The following is a 17,576-nucleotide window of genomic DNA, read 5'->3' on the forward strand; positions in this document are numbered from 1 at the left end:
GAGATGAAAAACTATATTTGATGATTGATATTTCTGCTTCTTTAGTCAGAAAGTCTGGAACTTGCCAGCCATGAGTCTCTCTGCTGGGACACAGTTAGTATACGAATGACAGCCATTAACCTGCCGCTCTGTCATCCTGTCACACTGGTTCCCCCAAAAAATTACACCTCCTGCTTCATGTCACAAAATGCCTCCTCTCCACTAATATGTGTGTGTGTGTGTGTGTGTGTGTGTGTGTGTGTGTGTGTGTGTGTGTGTGTGTGTGTGTGTGTGTGTATGTGTTGATGAAGGAGAGACGCAGTGAAAGGAGACGGCAGAGAAAGTCAGATTAATCTCCATAGTGGAAGGGGAAAGCGTTTCTTTTTCTTTTTTATTGGGTTCACGTGTGAAGCAGCCGGTCGTGCTGTCAGCTGGAGTCGGGATTGAAATGTCCGCGGAGGAGCGTATTGTTCTGCTTCACGTCGGGGAGGGGTAACGTTTCAGCTCTGAACACAACAACAAAGACATCTGTGCAGGGTTTACATAGTGCACGTGAAAAACCACAAGGAGCTCTCTGCACTCCTGGCTGTGTCACGCTCTCACATATACTGTGAGGAGGGTTTTTAATGGGGTTACTTCATTAATCCACACAGGGAGATCCAGTTTGTTTTTTAATACCCCTCAGGGTCGACAGCATCTGATCCAGTGTCTTGCTCACCTTGGAGTCTGGAGTCATCATTGTTATGAGGTCGATCTCCAATTTTCTTTTATATATCTTTATATGTTTATGTTCAGCGATTGTGCCACAGAGTGAAGGACTGGTTTTAAATTAGTCGGCCACGATTTCACAACCGCCACGTTCATTAGCCTGCACAAGGCCTCCTGCTGATCTACTTTATTTTTATAGCTTTATTTTCACATTCTTGGCTCCAGTGAAAACCCTATGGAAAAATAAAACCCACTACAGCTGTATTTACTGAATTTTAACTACTTCTAATCCTAAAGATTTTAATGAAATCAAACCCCATTTATGAAGCTTTTTACACTCGCCCATTCAGTGTATTTTCATTATGCATCAACCTGTGCTGGAAACAGAAATACATGTGTAGGTCAATGAATGGGTTTCAACAGGCAAGATCACACACCTGCTCCTTGGTGTGTGATCCAGTGTTGTGTTCCTATCAGGCTTTCTGCTTACTGTTCACTTTAGAGTATCAGAGCTGCCACAAGCTGCTGGTAGCACTGATTGCATTGAAATATGATACTTTCAAACCTGAATTTATATGGTTTGCATTCCCTTCTTTTACTATTTTTTTCCCCAAGCAGTGCAATTAAAAAAAGAAATTGCCAGGTTCACACATTTCAGCAACTTCTATCTATCTATCTATCAGTTGAATTTTTAGATCAGAATTGAACTGAATTTGAGCAATTTGAAAATATATTTTTTTATACTGGATGCATGAATGTATTTGAATTTTATCCACAACTTTGGATGACCATCTGGAAAAATTCAAATTGGCGATCAAACCCCATAACATCCAATAAATAGATTTTAAATTAAGATATTTCAGTGCTCAGTGGTATTTAAATTGAAAAGAGGTTTTCAGTTTCTGATGGAGTCAAAATGATTATGGCTGTTATTGCTTCCCTCCTATCATGTTGTTCAAATTTATAATACATGCACGTTTTTGTGGTGAGTTTTTTATGATAGAAGAAACCACAATTGGTACAACGTGACTGAGTAGTTCACTTTTTAATTCAGATAAACGAACCACAAGCACTGATGAGGTTTTAGACGTGTACAAGCCTGACACACACACACACACACACACACACACACACACACACACACACACACACACACACACACACACACACACACTCTCTGAAATGAATCCCCTGTGAGTTTGAAGTTCTGTATTCATCACGGTGGACTATGAGGGAAACATATGCAGGCTTTACAGACGTACACAGAGAAACCATAGCACTGTTTTGACAGGAGTCAAAACACAAGTAACAATACACGACAGGCAAAAAGCGGCACTTTTCATAAATCCGGCAGCTACAGTTTCAATAATGTTGACAGGAGCATCACGAATAGAATAGATTACATTGAAAATGAAACACTGAGAGCCTTGATGGTCTATTGACAGTCCACACGACCACCCAGGCACTGGCTTAACCTTCATCCTCAGAGCTCCTCTTACACACGTCTGCCTCCACTCTTATATGGTCCACCTGATGAGCTCTGCTGTCAGCATCGCTCATGTTTAACACAGCTAAATGAAAGTCCTCAGGGAGTGTGTAAAATGTTATAGGGCGGATCAGCAGGTGCCTCTCTATGGGTCCTCCACATGGTCCGGGCTCACGTGGTCCCGCTTGCTCTCGTCGAGCCTCGTCCTTTCCCCATGCTGCTTTTTTAACGAGGCGCGTTGTTTTGTTGTTAAATGCGTGGTGGAGATTTTTTTTAGGTTTTTTATTTTTATGGAGCTGGCAGAAAGCCGTTGCAGATATTTGTAACGAGCTCTCACACTGGGGTTTGTGAGCATGTGTGTTATGAATTACGGAGGCCTGTAATGAGTGCGGTGCGTGTCCGCAGCGAGGAGGGTCTCCAAGTGGCCCATGGGAGCAGCAGTTTGTGGTGTCTGGCCTCGTGTGCTGGAGGAATATGCTTCGCATTGGCTTGTACTGATTGAATGCGCATAATGGGAGCGGGTATAGTGTGTTCTGTCAGAGTCCCAAAGGCTGCAGGTCAATTTCTGTGTGAGGGTGGTACGATTGCTCCAAACGATCGCTCCCAAGATAACAGCGAGCATCTTGAGCCGCTGTCCTCTAAGGGCAATTTTCCGATCCAATAATCAACCAAAATTCTCTGGATAGCTTTAGAGTCAGGCCCGAGGCCAAGAGGAGCCTGAGAGTCTTGAGGGTGTGGGAGGATGCTGCTCCGACGCTCAGCTGCACTCCTCACAGTTGCAGGCTAGGATGTATCTGTATGTGGCCGTGATGCGAGTCCCGCCGGCGCAGCGCAGCCTCACCGCCTTCAGCTTGGACGTGTGCGGCCGGCAGCAGGAGCAGGTGCTCTTGAAGGGCTGTTTGAGCACCGAGCTGAAGGAGATGAGGGGGTCGGAGCGGGTCGTGTGGCTGCAGTGGCCCTCGCAGCGCGCCAGCAACACCATCTGGAAACAGAGCGTGCAGAAGAAAAAAAAACCCGTTAAGAAAGCACAGACGGTCTCATGGTGTCCAGGCCCCGGTCGTGGTTTGACGACAGGGTGTTTGAGTTTAGTCTAGAAGTGAGCGCTCTGTTTTTCTCCTACTAGCTTCGGCCTTGCACCTGCAAACTGAGAGATAGCAAAGAGACCAGTCGCTCACTCCTACACCTGCTGCAGCTCGGAGCTCAGGGTCGCACACAGACACTCGCACCATGAAGACTCATCCAGAGGAATGTGTGTGTGTGCTGCGGGGACAAAACCACTGTATCAAGCTTTCCCCAAGTCTGACCAGTCAGATCACACACACACACACACACACACACACACACACGCTCACACGCACACACACGCATACACTGGCCTGATTAGTGTTGTGAGCGTCTGACTGGCATTCCTCTGTGGGTCACCACATTCCTGTCGCCTCCCTAAACAGACTCCTGTGTCATGTCCTTCTGTCAGCTGCTGTGTGTCGCCACCCGTGTACCCACTTTGACAAAAGCCTGTCTGGGGCCATGGCAGGGTGACACTGACACACACACACACACATACACACACATATCAGGAGCATTGTCGCCACTTTAAGACCATTTGTCTTTGTCCTAGCTGAGGATCAGGCAGTCAAACGGCAACAGTTCCTCTCCCGTGACGCCCCTCTCCTCGTCTACACGCCTCCTCTCTGTCAGCACCTTTCATTCATGACCAGCTGGATGAATAAAAAATAATAATAAAAGCTGAAACGGTGGTTATCCAATCGCCGAACATTAAACTGTTTCCCCTACAACTAGCGTCAGGTTGAGGTGAGAGATTCTGCTTTGTAGAAACCTTTTAATATGCACAGCGAGTTGAATCAGTTCCCTTCAGATTGTAGGTCAGTTTTAGATGAACTGCACTTTGTTAGTTTGGACATAGAGTTGTGAAGGTGATTTAGTCTTCTGCCCAGTGACTTTGCCACTGAGGCTCATGGGTATTTAAGAGACATTCCTCATAAGAATCTAGATATTTATTAAACATCAAGTTAAAATAAAACAGTCAGTTTATTGAACAGCAATGGAGCCTTTTGAAGTATATACAGTATATATAAGAGCTTATTTAGTGGTGGAATGTAACTAAGTACTTTCGCTCAAATACTGTACTTAACAATGGTTTTGAGATACTTATAACTTGCTTGAGTATTTATGCTACTTTCTACTTCTACTCCACTACAATTAAGAAGCAAATATTGTCCTTTTTACTCCACTACATTTACTTAAAAGATTGAGCTACAAGCTGCTTTCTGATTTATATTATTAATATAAAATATGAATCATCTCATAATAAATATGATACTATTATAGGTTAAAATACCCAGCAGTAGATGTAAGAAATGCTCCACATTGGTCTCTGTTCTGAAACACATCTAATCAATACAAATATTGTCTGTGTTGAGATGATTGTTGTTGCTTTGACTCATCACTTATTCTCACCTGCACACCTACAGGCATGAAGAGATCATTTTTTTCATAAACAAAGTTTAAAAAAAATATTCATAACTGTTGGCTATTTTAACCTATAGAAACCTACTCTGTGTCTGGGCAGCAGATGAAAGCACGCACAAAATCGCTCTGCAAACATCCCCTTTGCACACACACACACACACACACACACACACACACACACACACACACACTGAGCAGGCCCATGTGCAGGTGGATTCTGTGTGAACTGGACATACTGAGGTGTAAAACGACCGCTGAGCCAGGCGTCCCGTCACTTCTCTGTGTACTGTAATAGAAAGCCTCGCTCATGCTGTGAGTGAGTTCAGCCCTGACTTCCCTGAGCGGAGCTGTGGTTTGGCCACCTGCTCAGTGCACTCAGCGACAGAATATTAAAAAAAGACCAAAGAACTGAGCTGCTCACGCTAGCTGAACAACTGCACGACGAAAAAGGACGGTGGAAATTGACAGCCACGTGATTCAACGGGTCATCGCTCTCTTTACATAAACGTGGATGCGTCTGAGTTGTCCGACGCTTCAGGGAAAAGAAGAAGGAATGAGGCGCCACGCCTTCGTAACATTAGGTAACTTTTCCTTCTCTTTCTACAGCCCATCGCTCTCCCTTCAGCCCCTGGCAGAGGCAGGAGAGAGCAGGCCGACAGGGAGACGTCCGCTTCAGCCAAATCTGCGTCCCAGCTGAGGTGCAGAATATGTCTGCAGCGTGGCCCGTGTCCAGCACTGCGCGCACACACACACACACACACACACACACACACACACACACACACACACACACACACACACACACACAAAGAAACGAGGCGAGACTCGTCTAAATGAAGGAGGGATGGAGATAAAGGGAGAGAAGGAGATGGCCAAATGGAGGAGGCTTTCGTGGGGCAACAAGAGTAATACTAGTAGAAAGAGAAAAGTGTGTCTGAGACTAATTAAGTTAGCGTTGGGGGGATTCTTTTTTTGGTCTGTGGGTTTTCTTTGCGTCTCAGAGGCTTGCTTTGCAACAAATAGTTTAGTAATAAATGAGTTCCTTTGTCATGTGACGACTGGCCCTTGTGACCAACTTGCTACCGCAAAAAGTGAGCGGCTGAGAACAGCGCGAGGTTTGTGTGGGTCTGTTTCGGCCTCACCTTGGAGTTGCACTTGTAAATCGGGTGCGTGATGGTCTCCACAAAGTGGTGCCTCATGCAGCGCTCTGGATCGCTGTCTCCCAGGTGTGGGTGTCCATTATCGCTGGCCTTGTTGCTACTGGCGGACTGGACCAAGCCCAGCAGGGGGCAGCACATCAGGACCAGCAGCAGGCCAGAGGGGGGGCCCACAGAGACGAAAGGTTTCATGATGAGACCACCCCGGGGGTCTTGATCCTCAAGAGGATGTCCGACGCCGAGCGCCGTCTGTGTCCAGTTATTTCTCTCGGTCTTACTGTCTTTCTTCACAGTTCTTTCCGCCTCTCATCCGAGGAAATTTTTTTAGGGTCTCTGTCTTGGTCCTGCTAGTACAGCGGAGGTTCAAGGTCGGCGAGTTGTAGGGAGAAAGGTGGTAGGAGGGTTGCTCCGTCGGGCCGCTCCATCCCCCACTGTCTGGATCCAGCACAGTCTGTAAGAAAGAGACAAACAGGAAGACATGCACTGATAAAGAAATAGTGTGTGTGTGTGTGTGGCCAGTATGTTATGTCTATTTGTACATCCAAGGGAATTACTCTGTGCTGTAGAAAAGATCACATGCTCCCTGGAGTGGATGGAGCTGCCTCCAGACTGATTCTCATAGATATTTTGGCCAGTTTTTGGGTGATTGACTGTATGATGAGTGTGTGTGTGTGTGTGTGTGTGTGTGTGTGTGTGTGTGTGTGTGTCTCTGAACCTGGCTGCCTACTTTGTCTCCTTTATTCCACGGTCTCCCCTGCACACCCACACACATGTAGACACATAAGTTCTGGTGCTTTTATTACAGAGGAGAAACTTAAGCCATGCACAAACAGCCTGCAGCCAGGCCCTTTCCTCTCCCCAGGAACGACTTTTTCATTAAAACAAATCGCTCTCCCAACAAGCCCTCTCATGACTGCAGACCCTCTGCCAGTCCCGCAGCATATTTTCACATGCATTTATGTCGTGTGTTTTTTTTCTTTTTTTCTTTTTCCAACTTCATAGTTTTATTGTGCTCCTGACAATAGGGTTCGTGTTAAGAGGGAGCTTGGTGCCGGCTCAGGCAGGTTTGCTAACAGGCAATGTGTTGTGAATTAAGGAGAAGTGTGTCTCTGTGTGTGTGTGTGTGTGTGTGTGTGTGTGCACAAGTGGGGTCAAGGAGAAAGCAGTGTAATGGTTGAGATTTATTTTATACTGTTCACCTGATAGTCATATAAATATGTGTTCAAGGCTTTTTTTTATGTTGATTCGTCTGTAAATGCACCTTAATGAGTTTGTCACACAGTTATTTGTAAATTCATTAACTAGTCTGTGCACAAAGTTCTTCCTAAGTTCTTAAACTTGATTACTACTTGGGCATTAAGTAGCTTACACACTGACTCTGTTGCACCATTCAAACTCAAGAGTTACATTTTAGTTATGTGTAAACATCTGCAGTGATGTGCAATAAAAAAGAAATATCTCTTGAGCACAATTTCCAAATATTATCTTTTTAAGGTGGAAAACTACTATCATTTACCTGCCAACCCTTCGACAGTGTAGGTATTATTTTGTTTTCTTAAGCAGTGCATCCAAGGAGAAATGTGTTTTTCAGAGTAAGTGTTCATGCAGCTTAGAATGAGCAGGAAGTATCACATTATGCTAAACCCATCTGACCTTTTTTTTTGGTCATTCAGTCTGATGTTATTGACATACAGTTTTTGTAATTTGAGATATTTGTGTTATTTCTCTCGCCCGGATGCAGACCTTTGAATCCGCCCCGTCTACAGTCCAGTTGACTGAAGATGGAAACGGAGTGCAACCAGTTCACGGTTGTGTCATATATCAGGCAATCTTTCCAGTTCTTTATTTTGTTAATTATACCAAATTTATTTCCACAGGTAATGTCATTAACACACAGGGTCTCATTCTCAGGAGAGACCTGGTCAACTATTGTTAACCAGTGTTAAATGAGGTTGTCACTGGGTCAAGTGTGTCAACCATATTCCACACTCCTCACTAAATAGATCATATATTAACACGCTAACGTTAGCTGTGTCAACAGTTACACTTTACAGTTACTGTGTGTAAATATTCAGTGATGAACAGCCCTCATGTAAGAACTAGTTTGAATAATCTGCGTTAAGTAAACGCTTACATTATCACCAGGCTAAGTCAGGAAGAAGTGTCTAGAAGTGTCTCGTGTGGACCTGTGCGTGAACATAAGAGTGGATGCATGTGAACGTGACAGTAACTCAGTCAGAGTAGAGGAAATGAACAAAATACTGCTTCTATCAAAGCTCCCTCTTTAGCATCCATCTTCATAGCTGCACGACTCCACTGATTTCCTCACTTGAGCTGAAATCACAGAATGCATCAAGTTCACCTCAAACCTTTATATATCCCCCCCAATTCCAGCCCCAGTGTTTTTCTTTCTAAGGGGAATCATTTAACCTTAACATTCCTCTTGAGAGAAAGTATCATTTGGCCTGTTAAAATAAATACTCCCCGAGATGTTTTGTTGGCCCGTTGAACATGTGCTGCAGGGTTTACTCAGCAGACGGCCCGGTCGTCTCGGAGCAGCAGGCTTCCTCACACAGCCAGCGCCCATCAGCACGTCCAGCCCTGCCAGCCGTACGGCGGCGGTGACTGTTATCACTGTTATCACCATCTCTGCTGCTTGGTGTTATCGGCATCTGCATCATCCGTGTGCAGTGTAGACCACGGGGTCATTTAACGGATTTAATCATCATGAGGATGAGAATGAAGGAGCACAATTGGATATAGTTTTTACAAGATGTTCATGTCCATCTCTTTGAAACTGAGGACATGGAGGCATGGCAGGAGGAGCTCGTTCCAAGCTACTAATGAAGCTTGTCAAGCTTTATTTAATTAGAATCGGTTTGAACTCTAAAACAAACAAATTAATGACTTTTATGCGTTTCTGTTTGTCACGTTAACACTACTCATCTAGAGAGCTATGTTTTTCACTGTGATCTATTTGTACTTGTCACCTTTCTGCTTAAATAAAGAATAACTAAAATATATATATTTTTCATAACTATCAAGGAAGCACTAGGGAAAAATCTGCTGTTGGGCCCCTATCGACCCCCTGGAACTACCACCCTCTGTGCACGGTGTATGTGCCATGTGGTCGCAAAGTTCACATTAACTGCTGTTCATACAGCAAACAACATATGGCAGCTTCCTTATATATAGAGACCCAGTGCTCCTGTTTCTGATGGAATATTACTAACTTGCCCCCAGTCAGCTTAGTCTGGTACACAATGTGAATATGCACTATGTGAGCACATTATAAACCAAAGTAATTAAAACAAGAATTTGTACAGAGCCATCTAAAAAAACACGGCCACAAGATAAGCTATTACTGCAAGAAATCAGAAAAACGAGCCCTAAACATCCACTGTTCACTACCTGCGCCCAGTTAGAGTGTTGCTATTTAACACAATGGAGCATTTAGCAGCGAAATAGACAGATATCTTTCCTTAAGGAGTTGGTGGAGACCAAAACAGAGCAAAAAGGAAGAGTGAATATTGGACTTAGATTCGCCAGGTGGTCAGAGACAAGACTACAAATGAATGCTAATGTTGCTGCATGTCTGTTGGATGCGTAAACACACAAATATTTGCTTGATAGTTTGCCATATTAACATAAAATGTGATAATAAATTATTGCAGATTTAACTAACATTTTACTTTGGGGTGCATATCGTCTCTCAACATGCAGCAGTTGTCCAGATGGTAATCCAGCTTTGCAGGGAGGTTCAGACAGTATATGGGATTGTACCATCCTCTAAACTCTAAATCCCTAAAAGGGTTTTATAAAGTGAAAACATGTTAAATCAATTCAGATCAAACATGAGAATCTGTAAATCACGAATCGCCCACTAGAACATGTGTTTTTGTTAAACAGACAACAGGTTGGCCTTACTGTGAAGTAAAGCAAACAAAGATAATGACACGATTGATCCACCTAGTAAATACCACGACAAACCAAATAAACTTTATTTTACCGTAAATGTTGTAATTTTGGTCCACAGCCAGCCATGTCCTCTCTGATTAACAATTAGTCGAGCGAGCCAAACATCTCCACTACACTATCTATTTATGTACAAAGAGATGCTTTTCTATTGATTGTCATCTGCCTGTTATGCAGCCAGCCTCTAAATGCATTGTAATGCAAACAAGGACATCCCTCAGTACGAGGTGACTACACATCATAATTACTGTCTCTTCTGGAGACTCATGCTTGAGCTTTGAAAGCTGGTGATATTAATACATACTGTAGCTATGAATGGCAGCTGGCTCAGATAACGGGGGCTTTCAGGAGAATATACGGAGATACTATCTGTGTGAGTGAGTTCATTACTGCACTGTGAGCGCTTCAGTGTGTGTGTGTGTGTGTGTGTGTGTGTGTGTGTGTGTGTGTGTGTGTGTGTGTGTGTGTGTGTGTGTGTGATGCCTGGTGGCCTCCCGGCTGAAGCGGAAGTTAAACAAAGGTCAAGAGGTTTGGGGCAGGGTAAGGGCCAGTGTGGCCTCCTCTCCCCCAGCTCACCCACACCTGCCCTGGACTCAGATTTATAGAGCCCTGGGTGTTCACAAACAGCAGCTGGATCCATCCACCCATTCCCCCCCCCCCCCTATCTTATCCAAGTATAATGACCAGCAAACCCTGAATGGTTACGGTCCGTGTCTTTCTTGGATCTATCGTATGGAATCGACCACATCGTCCACTCAAACCAAGGTTGTCTTTCTGATATAACTACAAAAACAAATCCCCTTTGAGTTCCACTTAGAAGCCTTCCTCCTCTACTGGTATCCTCTCCATGTTTCTGCTTCCATCTCGTCCTCCTTTATCCCCAACACCCCTCTGTTGCAACCCTTAGGTCTGATCTATGTCAGGGAGTGTTGGATTAAAACGCACCACGTCACCTTGGGGCTTTACTGTTTTCATAACGAATAGCAGCTCTGTTGGCAGCAGAGCTCCATAAAACACAACAAGTTGATTCATTCTGAATTACCCATGAAATTTCAGCTCGATCGAAGTAAATAACTTCGAGTAGGCCAGGCTCCATCCAGTAGAACTCCACAGAGAAAGTCAAATTTTCCGTTTTACATGGTGAGGATTTTTTTGTGAAAGCAAAACCACCTTATCTCTGTTAAAACACATTCAGGGGTCGCAGGCGGTCAGGGACAAGAAACTGAGTGAGGTCATGGTTATAACTGTAGGTACATCAAGTCTATGTGGTCCAGGTTCTGTCATCCTAAAGCCGCTGGCCTGACATCAGTGACAGCAGTCCCATGTTCAGAGCTCAGTGCTGTGGATACAGTGGCTGCTTTAAGTGGGGAAAGAGATATTCTGGTCCACCGAGACAGGAAGAGAGAGTGGACTCTGTTGTGCAGAGACCTGAGGAGTGCCGAGACATCCAGAAAATTAGCAATCACAACCTTCCCGTGATTGTAGTGCATCCAACCGAATTGGTGCCTTTATTATCAGAGGGGAGGGATGGGGCGGTAGGGGACTGGATGCTGTGATTTTGGTGCAGAAACGCCATTAAAGACCAAGACCCTGGACCAATAGAGGTTAGATTCTACGAGGGCTGCAACTAAAAACATATTTTATTATCGTTAATTATCCACAATCGCCAAATTTGACGCCTGAAATGACAACTGTCACTCGCAGATTTATAAGCTATAGCTTGCTATCTGATTAAGCAAAGGAACTGAGTTGGTTGAATAAACCGTCTCCTGCTGACTTTAATATGCACTTAATGGCTATATACTGTACGTGATCACATGCTAAAAGACTGAAGCGTAAGCAGGCAATAAGACATCATTGTCAACTTAATTAATTTGACCCAAAAACCAGAGTTCCTGGTACTCAAAAAATAATTAGAGAGCTAAAGCTGGAGGCCCACGGGGCGGATGAAATTATTAAACATCATGCGTTATATGTAACTACACGCATATTAAGTGTGGAGACCTATATCTACGTCTGCGTTTACTGCTTATTAAAATACATATCATATGTCATAGGGCAAATCAAATTTAGTAAATTCCACGTCGTTTTGTAGAATCAGCTTTGGCAGCATCGCCACGGGGCGGATCGTTTAAGAAAGGCCCAGTATCTGCAAAAAAGATCCAGTCTGGGTTAAGAATATCTGGGGAGCCAAAACCGCACAACCACAATACAATCCCTCCTTACATACCACAATCCCTCCGGTTTGGAGCTTTAGGACTTTGGGAGTTATGAGATGATGATTCCAAGCTTAAGGAGAGCAGATATTGTGATGTCTCTCTTAGAGGCTACGGTGGGAAAGATTCCTCCACACACACACACACACACACACACACACACACACACACACACACACACACACAGCTCAGAGATAAATATTGTATTTTATTCCCTACAATTATTGGAAAGCAATAATTCTTAGTTACTTTGCAGAATAATATTTGATGCAATAACTTATGATATAAATGTAATATGGGATTTAATCAAACAACACAGTGAAGGGCCATTCTAGTGCATAATATCTACTTTTACTTTTGATGCTTTAAGTATTTCCTGCTGATAATACTTCTGTACTTTCATTGAAATACAATGTTGAAAGCTGGAATGTTTTTTAAAAATTGTTTTATTGCTACATTTACTTTAGGAAAGGGTCTTTATATTTCTTCCACCCCTGGGAAAGACGTTGACAATAATTGTGATAACAAATAAATAGTATTTATTTAATTCATCTGCAAACATTCATTTGTTCAAGCTTTTAAAATGCAAGACATTTCTTGTGAATCTTTTTGGAATTGGAATACATTTTTGGACTGTCGGTCAGACAGAACAAGTCATTTGGAGACTTCCCCTTGGAATGGACAATGGAAATAGCAAACTGAAGCGATGCACAAAAGAGCCGAGTTGCAAAAAAAAAGAAGTCATAATGAGGACTTTTGTTCAAGAGGTAAAAGTGAAACAATGACATCATCTCAGAGTCTGTTATGAGAAGTGACACCATGAAGCCTCCCAACTGTTCCAGCCATATGCTGTGCAGAACAAACTTTCTCAATGCGCGTCACCACGTTTTGTTCTTAGCAGTGGGGTGCATGTATAAATATCCCCTGCCCACCTCACTTGTGGGTTTCTGTTCTCAGACATGCACACGTATATGCAGATACATCACACGGGGGTCTGTGTGTGTGTGTGTGTGTGTGTGTGTGTGTGTGTGTGTGTGTGTGTGTGATGGTGCTGCCGCTCTGGGGCTCTAAACATTGCTGGGATGCTGGTGTGTGATGGCACATGGGCCGTGGCAGAGGAGCCAGATCTTCAGAAGGATCCTGCACTTTATCGCCCCGGGCCAGCCGGCAGCTGAGTACACAGTTGTTGTCCAGAGACGGGTCTGTCTGTGGTGGCAGCGGGCTGTTGTAGAGCCCCTCCAGAAAACAGGTGCATCAAAGGACACCAGAGGAGGGGGGAATTAGGGGGAAATGACAGGTACGGAAGGGGGGGGGGTGGTATAATGTTTTGAGCCATTGTCAATACCTTTCTCTATCTCTACCCCTCCCTCTCTTCATCTTTCTAACTACATCATCACACTCCTTTCTGATTTGCTCCAGTGCTTCGCCGTGGCTCCCCTCCTCCTCAACCTCACCACCCTCCATTGTTTCACCAGCTTTTAATAAACTAAAGGGCAGATTCCTGACTGGAGTGTGTGTGTGTGTGTGTGTGTGTGTGTGTGGGGGGGGGGCAGACCCACAGACCTGTCCTCCAGCCACACACACATATACAGTACACACACACACACACACACACACACAGTTTGGCATGTGGAGTGCCAATCTCTTTCACCGTCTACTGACGCCAGCTCCTGAAACGCACACACAAACTTACTCTTTCCTCTCTCTCTCACACACACACGCACGCACGCACGCACGCACACACACACACACACACACACACACACACACACACACACACACACACACACTCTCTCTCTCTCTCTCTCTTACCCTCCCCACGCGCCATCCTCCTAAAAGCTAAGCTCCCCACTAAATATATCCCCCCCAGTAAAGATAAGACAAACAGTGTGGATTTGAGCGCAGTGTACAGCCAATGACAGGCAGCCAAGTGAGCCGCAGCTAAGCTTGTGTTAGCTTTACAATTTCGGCTTCTCAGAAACAGTGGAGCAGGAAGACACAGATGACATACATGTATGAATATTCTCGGATTTCTATCTCTTTCTGACTAACGTTCAGTGTGTGTTACACGTGCTTTCATAGTAACAGAACCCCCTAGCCTTGCTGGGTCACACATGCACTTCAAATCCTAAATCGGCCTCCTCTGTTTTCTCCATCCTTCGTCAGAAAAAAAACACAACAGTGGGAACCGGCGAGCTGCAGGCTAAAACTAGTGCACGAAACTGGATCAATCCTCCATTCAACCGCAAGCCTAAGGCACTCTTGAAAAAAAAAGAGAGCGAACGAAGGAGTCGTGGGCGTGTTTGTTTTATCGCGTTGGACCAGGTTTTCCGCGGGCAGCAGAGATCTGTCACATGCTCGTCTGGCAGGGCGGCGTTAAGGATCTTCTCGATGGCCCGCGGTTCGTGCAGAGCATCCATTTGTCAGAAGCACATTCCTGCGGCGGTGAGACATTGTGAACTGCCTATCGAAAGCTTCAACACTGTCCAAATAAACACACTTACAATGGGCCCCTGTGTGTGTGTGTGTGTGTGTGTGTGTGTGTGTGTGTGTGTGTGTGTGTGTGTGTGTGTGTGTGTGTGTGTGTGTGTGTGTGTTTGCATGTGTGAGAATATGAAACATGATAGCAGAGACACAAAACTAACCACGCACTGCTCTGCCAGAGCATTGCTGTCTATCGGCACCTGGCTGAACGTGCGATGTTTCAAACACACCTCCTACTCCACTTCCTCACCTTCCTCTTTCTCTCTCCGAACTTGACTTTTGGTTCGAGCGGAGGATGCAGACTCGATCGGCGCACGTGAAAAAACATTTTTTCTCCCTGCGCAAAACTGTTTCTCATCTGGCGTCAGTGGAAGTGGAGAAGGATGTCTGGAGGTGATGTTTGCATCACAGTCTCGATCTCTTTCTCTGTTTTTTTTTTTCCTATTGTGTCAGACTCTCTGTCATTCTCACCTCTCTCTCTCTCTCCCTTTTCCTCCCCCTCTCACACATCTCAGTTTCATTCTGTTTCTCCTATTTATTGTGTCCTTCTCTGGCACTGCCTGTCCTCCGAAGGGTTCACTGTTCCTGTCTCTTTCTCAGATGTATTTTTTTTTCCTCCCACTTGGACATCCTTCTCTTCCCCCTTCTCATTGTCCCCCACTCTTTTGCAGCCACTTAATTTTTCATTTAAACACCTTCTCTCCTGCTCTCTTTCTCACACACACACGCCTTTCCTTCTCAGTTAGATGAAAGTGGTAGCTCGTCTCCTCCTCCTCCTCCTCCTCTTCCTCCTCCTCCTACCTACCACAGAGCCTATTATATCTGTCATCATCTCCTTCTAGCATAAGCCAGCAGCCTCAGGGTCCAACAAGAACAGGCCAAGTCAATCATACACTCACAGACATAAACGCACGCACCTGTAAAACACATATCCATACATATCCAAAATTATTCACACTGCTATTAACCTCGTGCTCCAGCACACACACACACACACACACTCCCTACAAGCTCGGCGAGCTCCGCTATATCCTTCCAGCATCGCTGTCACTGCCTGATTAGCGAATCTGCCGGCGCCAACACAAACATGTTTCCTCCTATTACACATCATGTCACGCTGTTTCCTAATCACAACCACTTGCAGTTTCTGGACACACGCGGAGCAGAAACCTGCAATAAAAGAGGAATGTGCACCTGAGCTTAAGGATGTGTGCGGCCGAGGAATAGTGAGCAGAAGTTAAGCTCAAACTCTGTGTGTATCCTGAACGCACTGCTGTGTATTAATGCATAAATGTAAAATTAACATGCAGCACATTATTTCCTCACCCAGCCTCAAGTAGTTTACTCTGAATTCCTCTACGGCCTGTCAAAAAGTAGCTAGAGAATAGAATTTATCTTCAGCAAATTTGGGTATTAAAAACAGTAAGAAAGGATCCTCCTGTAGCTGTAAATGTGCTGGTCCTGACTTGTGACACAGAGGCCGGTGGTCTTACCTTCAGCGCCCGGCAGCAGAAAGACAGCAGAGGTATCCAGAGAGAGGCTGAGATCCTGCACGCAACACTGGAATTGTTGTTCAACTATTGTTTCCCAGCCAGCTCCTCTCTCCTCCTGTTTCTACCTCTCTCACACACACAGATTGTCTGAGTGCTATTCTCTCCTCCCTCTGTCTCTCTCACCTCCTCTCTCTCTCTCTCTCTCTCTCTCTCTCTCTCTCTCTCTCTCTCTCTCTCTCTCTCTCTCTCTCTCTCTTCTGTCCCACAGTCACACTCTCTCACTTTCACTTCAACAGGGAAATCACCAGAAAGAGGGAGCAGCTTGGATGCTCTGCCTGTGAGGACGGTCGTCACATGTGGATCGTGACACAGCAATCGTATATCATACGCCCTTTCTCTCACTCTCTTTCTCTCGCACACACACACACACACACACACACACACACACACACACACACACACACACACACACACATACACATACACCAGCTGACGCACCGACACGCTCCACAGCGGCAAATGGGAATTCCAGCCCTGGACGGCTCTGCTTGTCCCATCAGGAGAGAGCTGACCAAAAGCTGCAGCCAGTTTTACGAGGTCAGGGTTATAAAACTGTTAGCAGATTTGGTTTATTTAAAAACAACTGGCCCCCGTGGCCTTCCTCTTCACGCGCTTTCTCCAACCATGACATGGGGGGGGGGGGTGCAGGTGGGGTGGGTGAGGGGAAGGAAGTGAGAAAAAAAAAAAAAGGAGAGTAGTGAAATAACTCACCTCAGAAATCTCTCCTGATGGGAGCATCTGTGCCTTAAGTAGTTAATGCAGTTGGGATATCCTCCACCTGCAGGTTACAGTTATATACATGTTAAATATATCATCATAAGAAAGCAAGCAGCATACAGCATGTTCAACTTCACTCATCATGAAAGTTTTACAAATGTTCAAAATGACACAAAAAAAAGAAGCAATGCATTCATCACTCACTTTAAAAAAATATACAGGACCCAGTGGGTCAACGGTTAGTACACTACTCACTCGGTGGATATTTCATTTTGGATTATTTGTCTTCATCTGTAAACAATTATATGACGGTGCTGTGCCTGTACGATTGGAAACGATGAAAACAACATAGAGCCCAGCAGCGTAGCGGAGTAGATCCAAACTGTAACAGCCTCATCCGTCATTCTCACATGGCTCAACGTGAAGACAGACACCCTGAAGATAGAGAGGGGACAAAGCATGATGAATGGGAAGCTAATAACGAGGGAGGCATCACTGTTACCCCGAGACAATGAGCGATACCTTTTATCCGAGGCTTCGCACACGACCGCTGCCAAATTATTGCAATGTATTACGTCAGCCACTTTGCTTCCCTCTCAGCATTTCTGGAATGTTTTGCAGGTTTTGGTGGGTTTATTCTAAACAGTTTGAGTTACCGACATGAGAAGAGCGATATCAGAAACGGACACTGATGGCAAAGGTGTGTAATCCTCTAATTGAGTTGTGGAAAGAAGAACACGCAGCCAGACAAATAAGTCACATCATCTGGTGCCTGAGCATGCATTCTTTCAACGTGCCTCACACAGACGAG

The 17,576-nt window shown here is 44.9% G+C and overlaps 1 protein-coding gene across 1 annotated transcript; it reads right to left on the bottom strand.

Annotated features, from left to right (window-relative positions):
- Positions 1 to 1,763: 1,763 nt before the first annotated feature.
- On the bottom strand, positions 1,764 to 16,112 carry ndp (norrin cystine knot growth factor NDP). Its single transcript, XM_068734853.1, has 3 exons — positions 15,989 to 16,112; positions 5,806 to 6,271; positions 1,764 to 3,155 (listed from the first exon to the last, which is right to left on the bottom strand). Exons 2-3 carry the CDS (start codon positions 6,010 to 6,012, stop codon positions 2,931 to 2,933), a joined length of 432 nt encoding a protein of 143 aa, XP_068590954.1. The 5' UTR covers positions 6,013 to 6,271; positions 15,989 to 16,112; the 3' UTR covers positions 1,764 to 2,930.
- Positions 16,113 to 17,576: the final 1,464 nt, after the last annotated feature.

This window comes from Cebidichthys violaceus, unplaced genomic scaffold (genome assembly GCF_023349555.1).
Source record: "Cebidichthys violaceus isolate CVI_PGR_0920_01 unplaced genomic scaffold, fCebVio1.0.p SCAF_11, whole genome shotgun sequence".
Lineage (NCBI taxonomy): Eukaryota > Metazoa > Chordata > Actinopteri > Perciformes > Stichaeidae > Cebidichthys > Cebidichthys violaceus.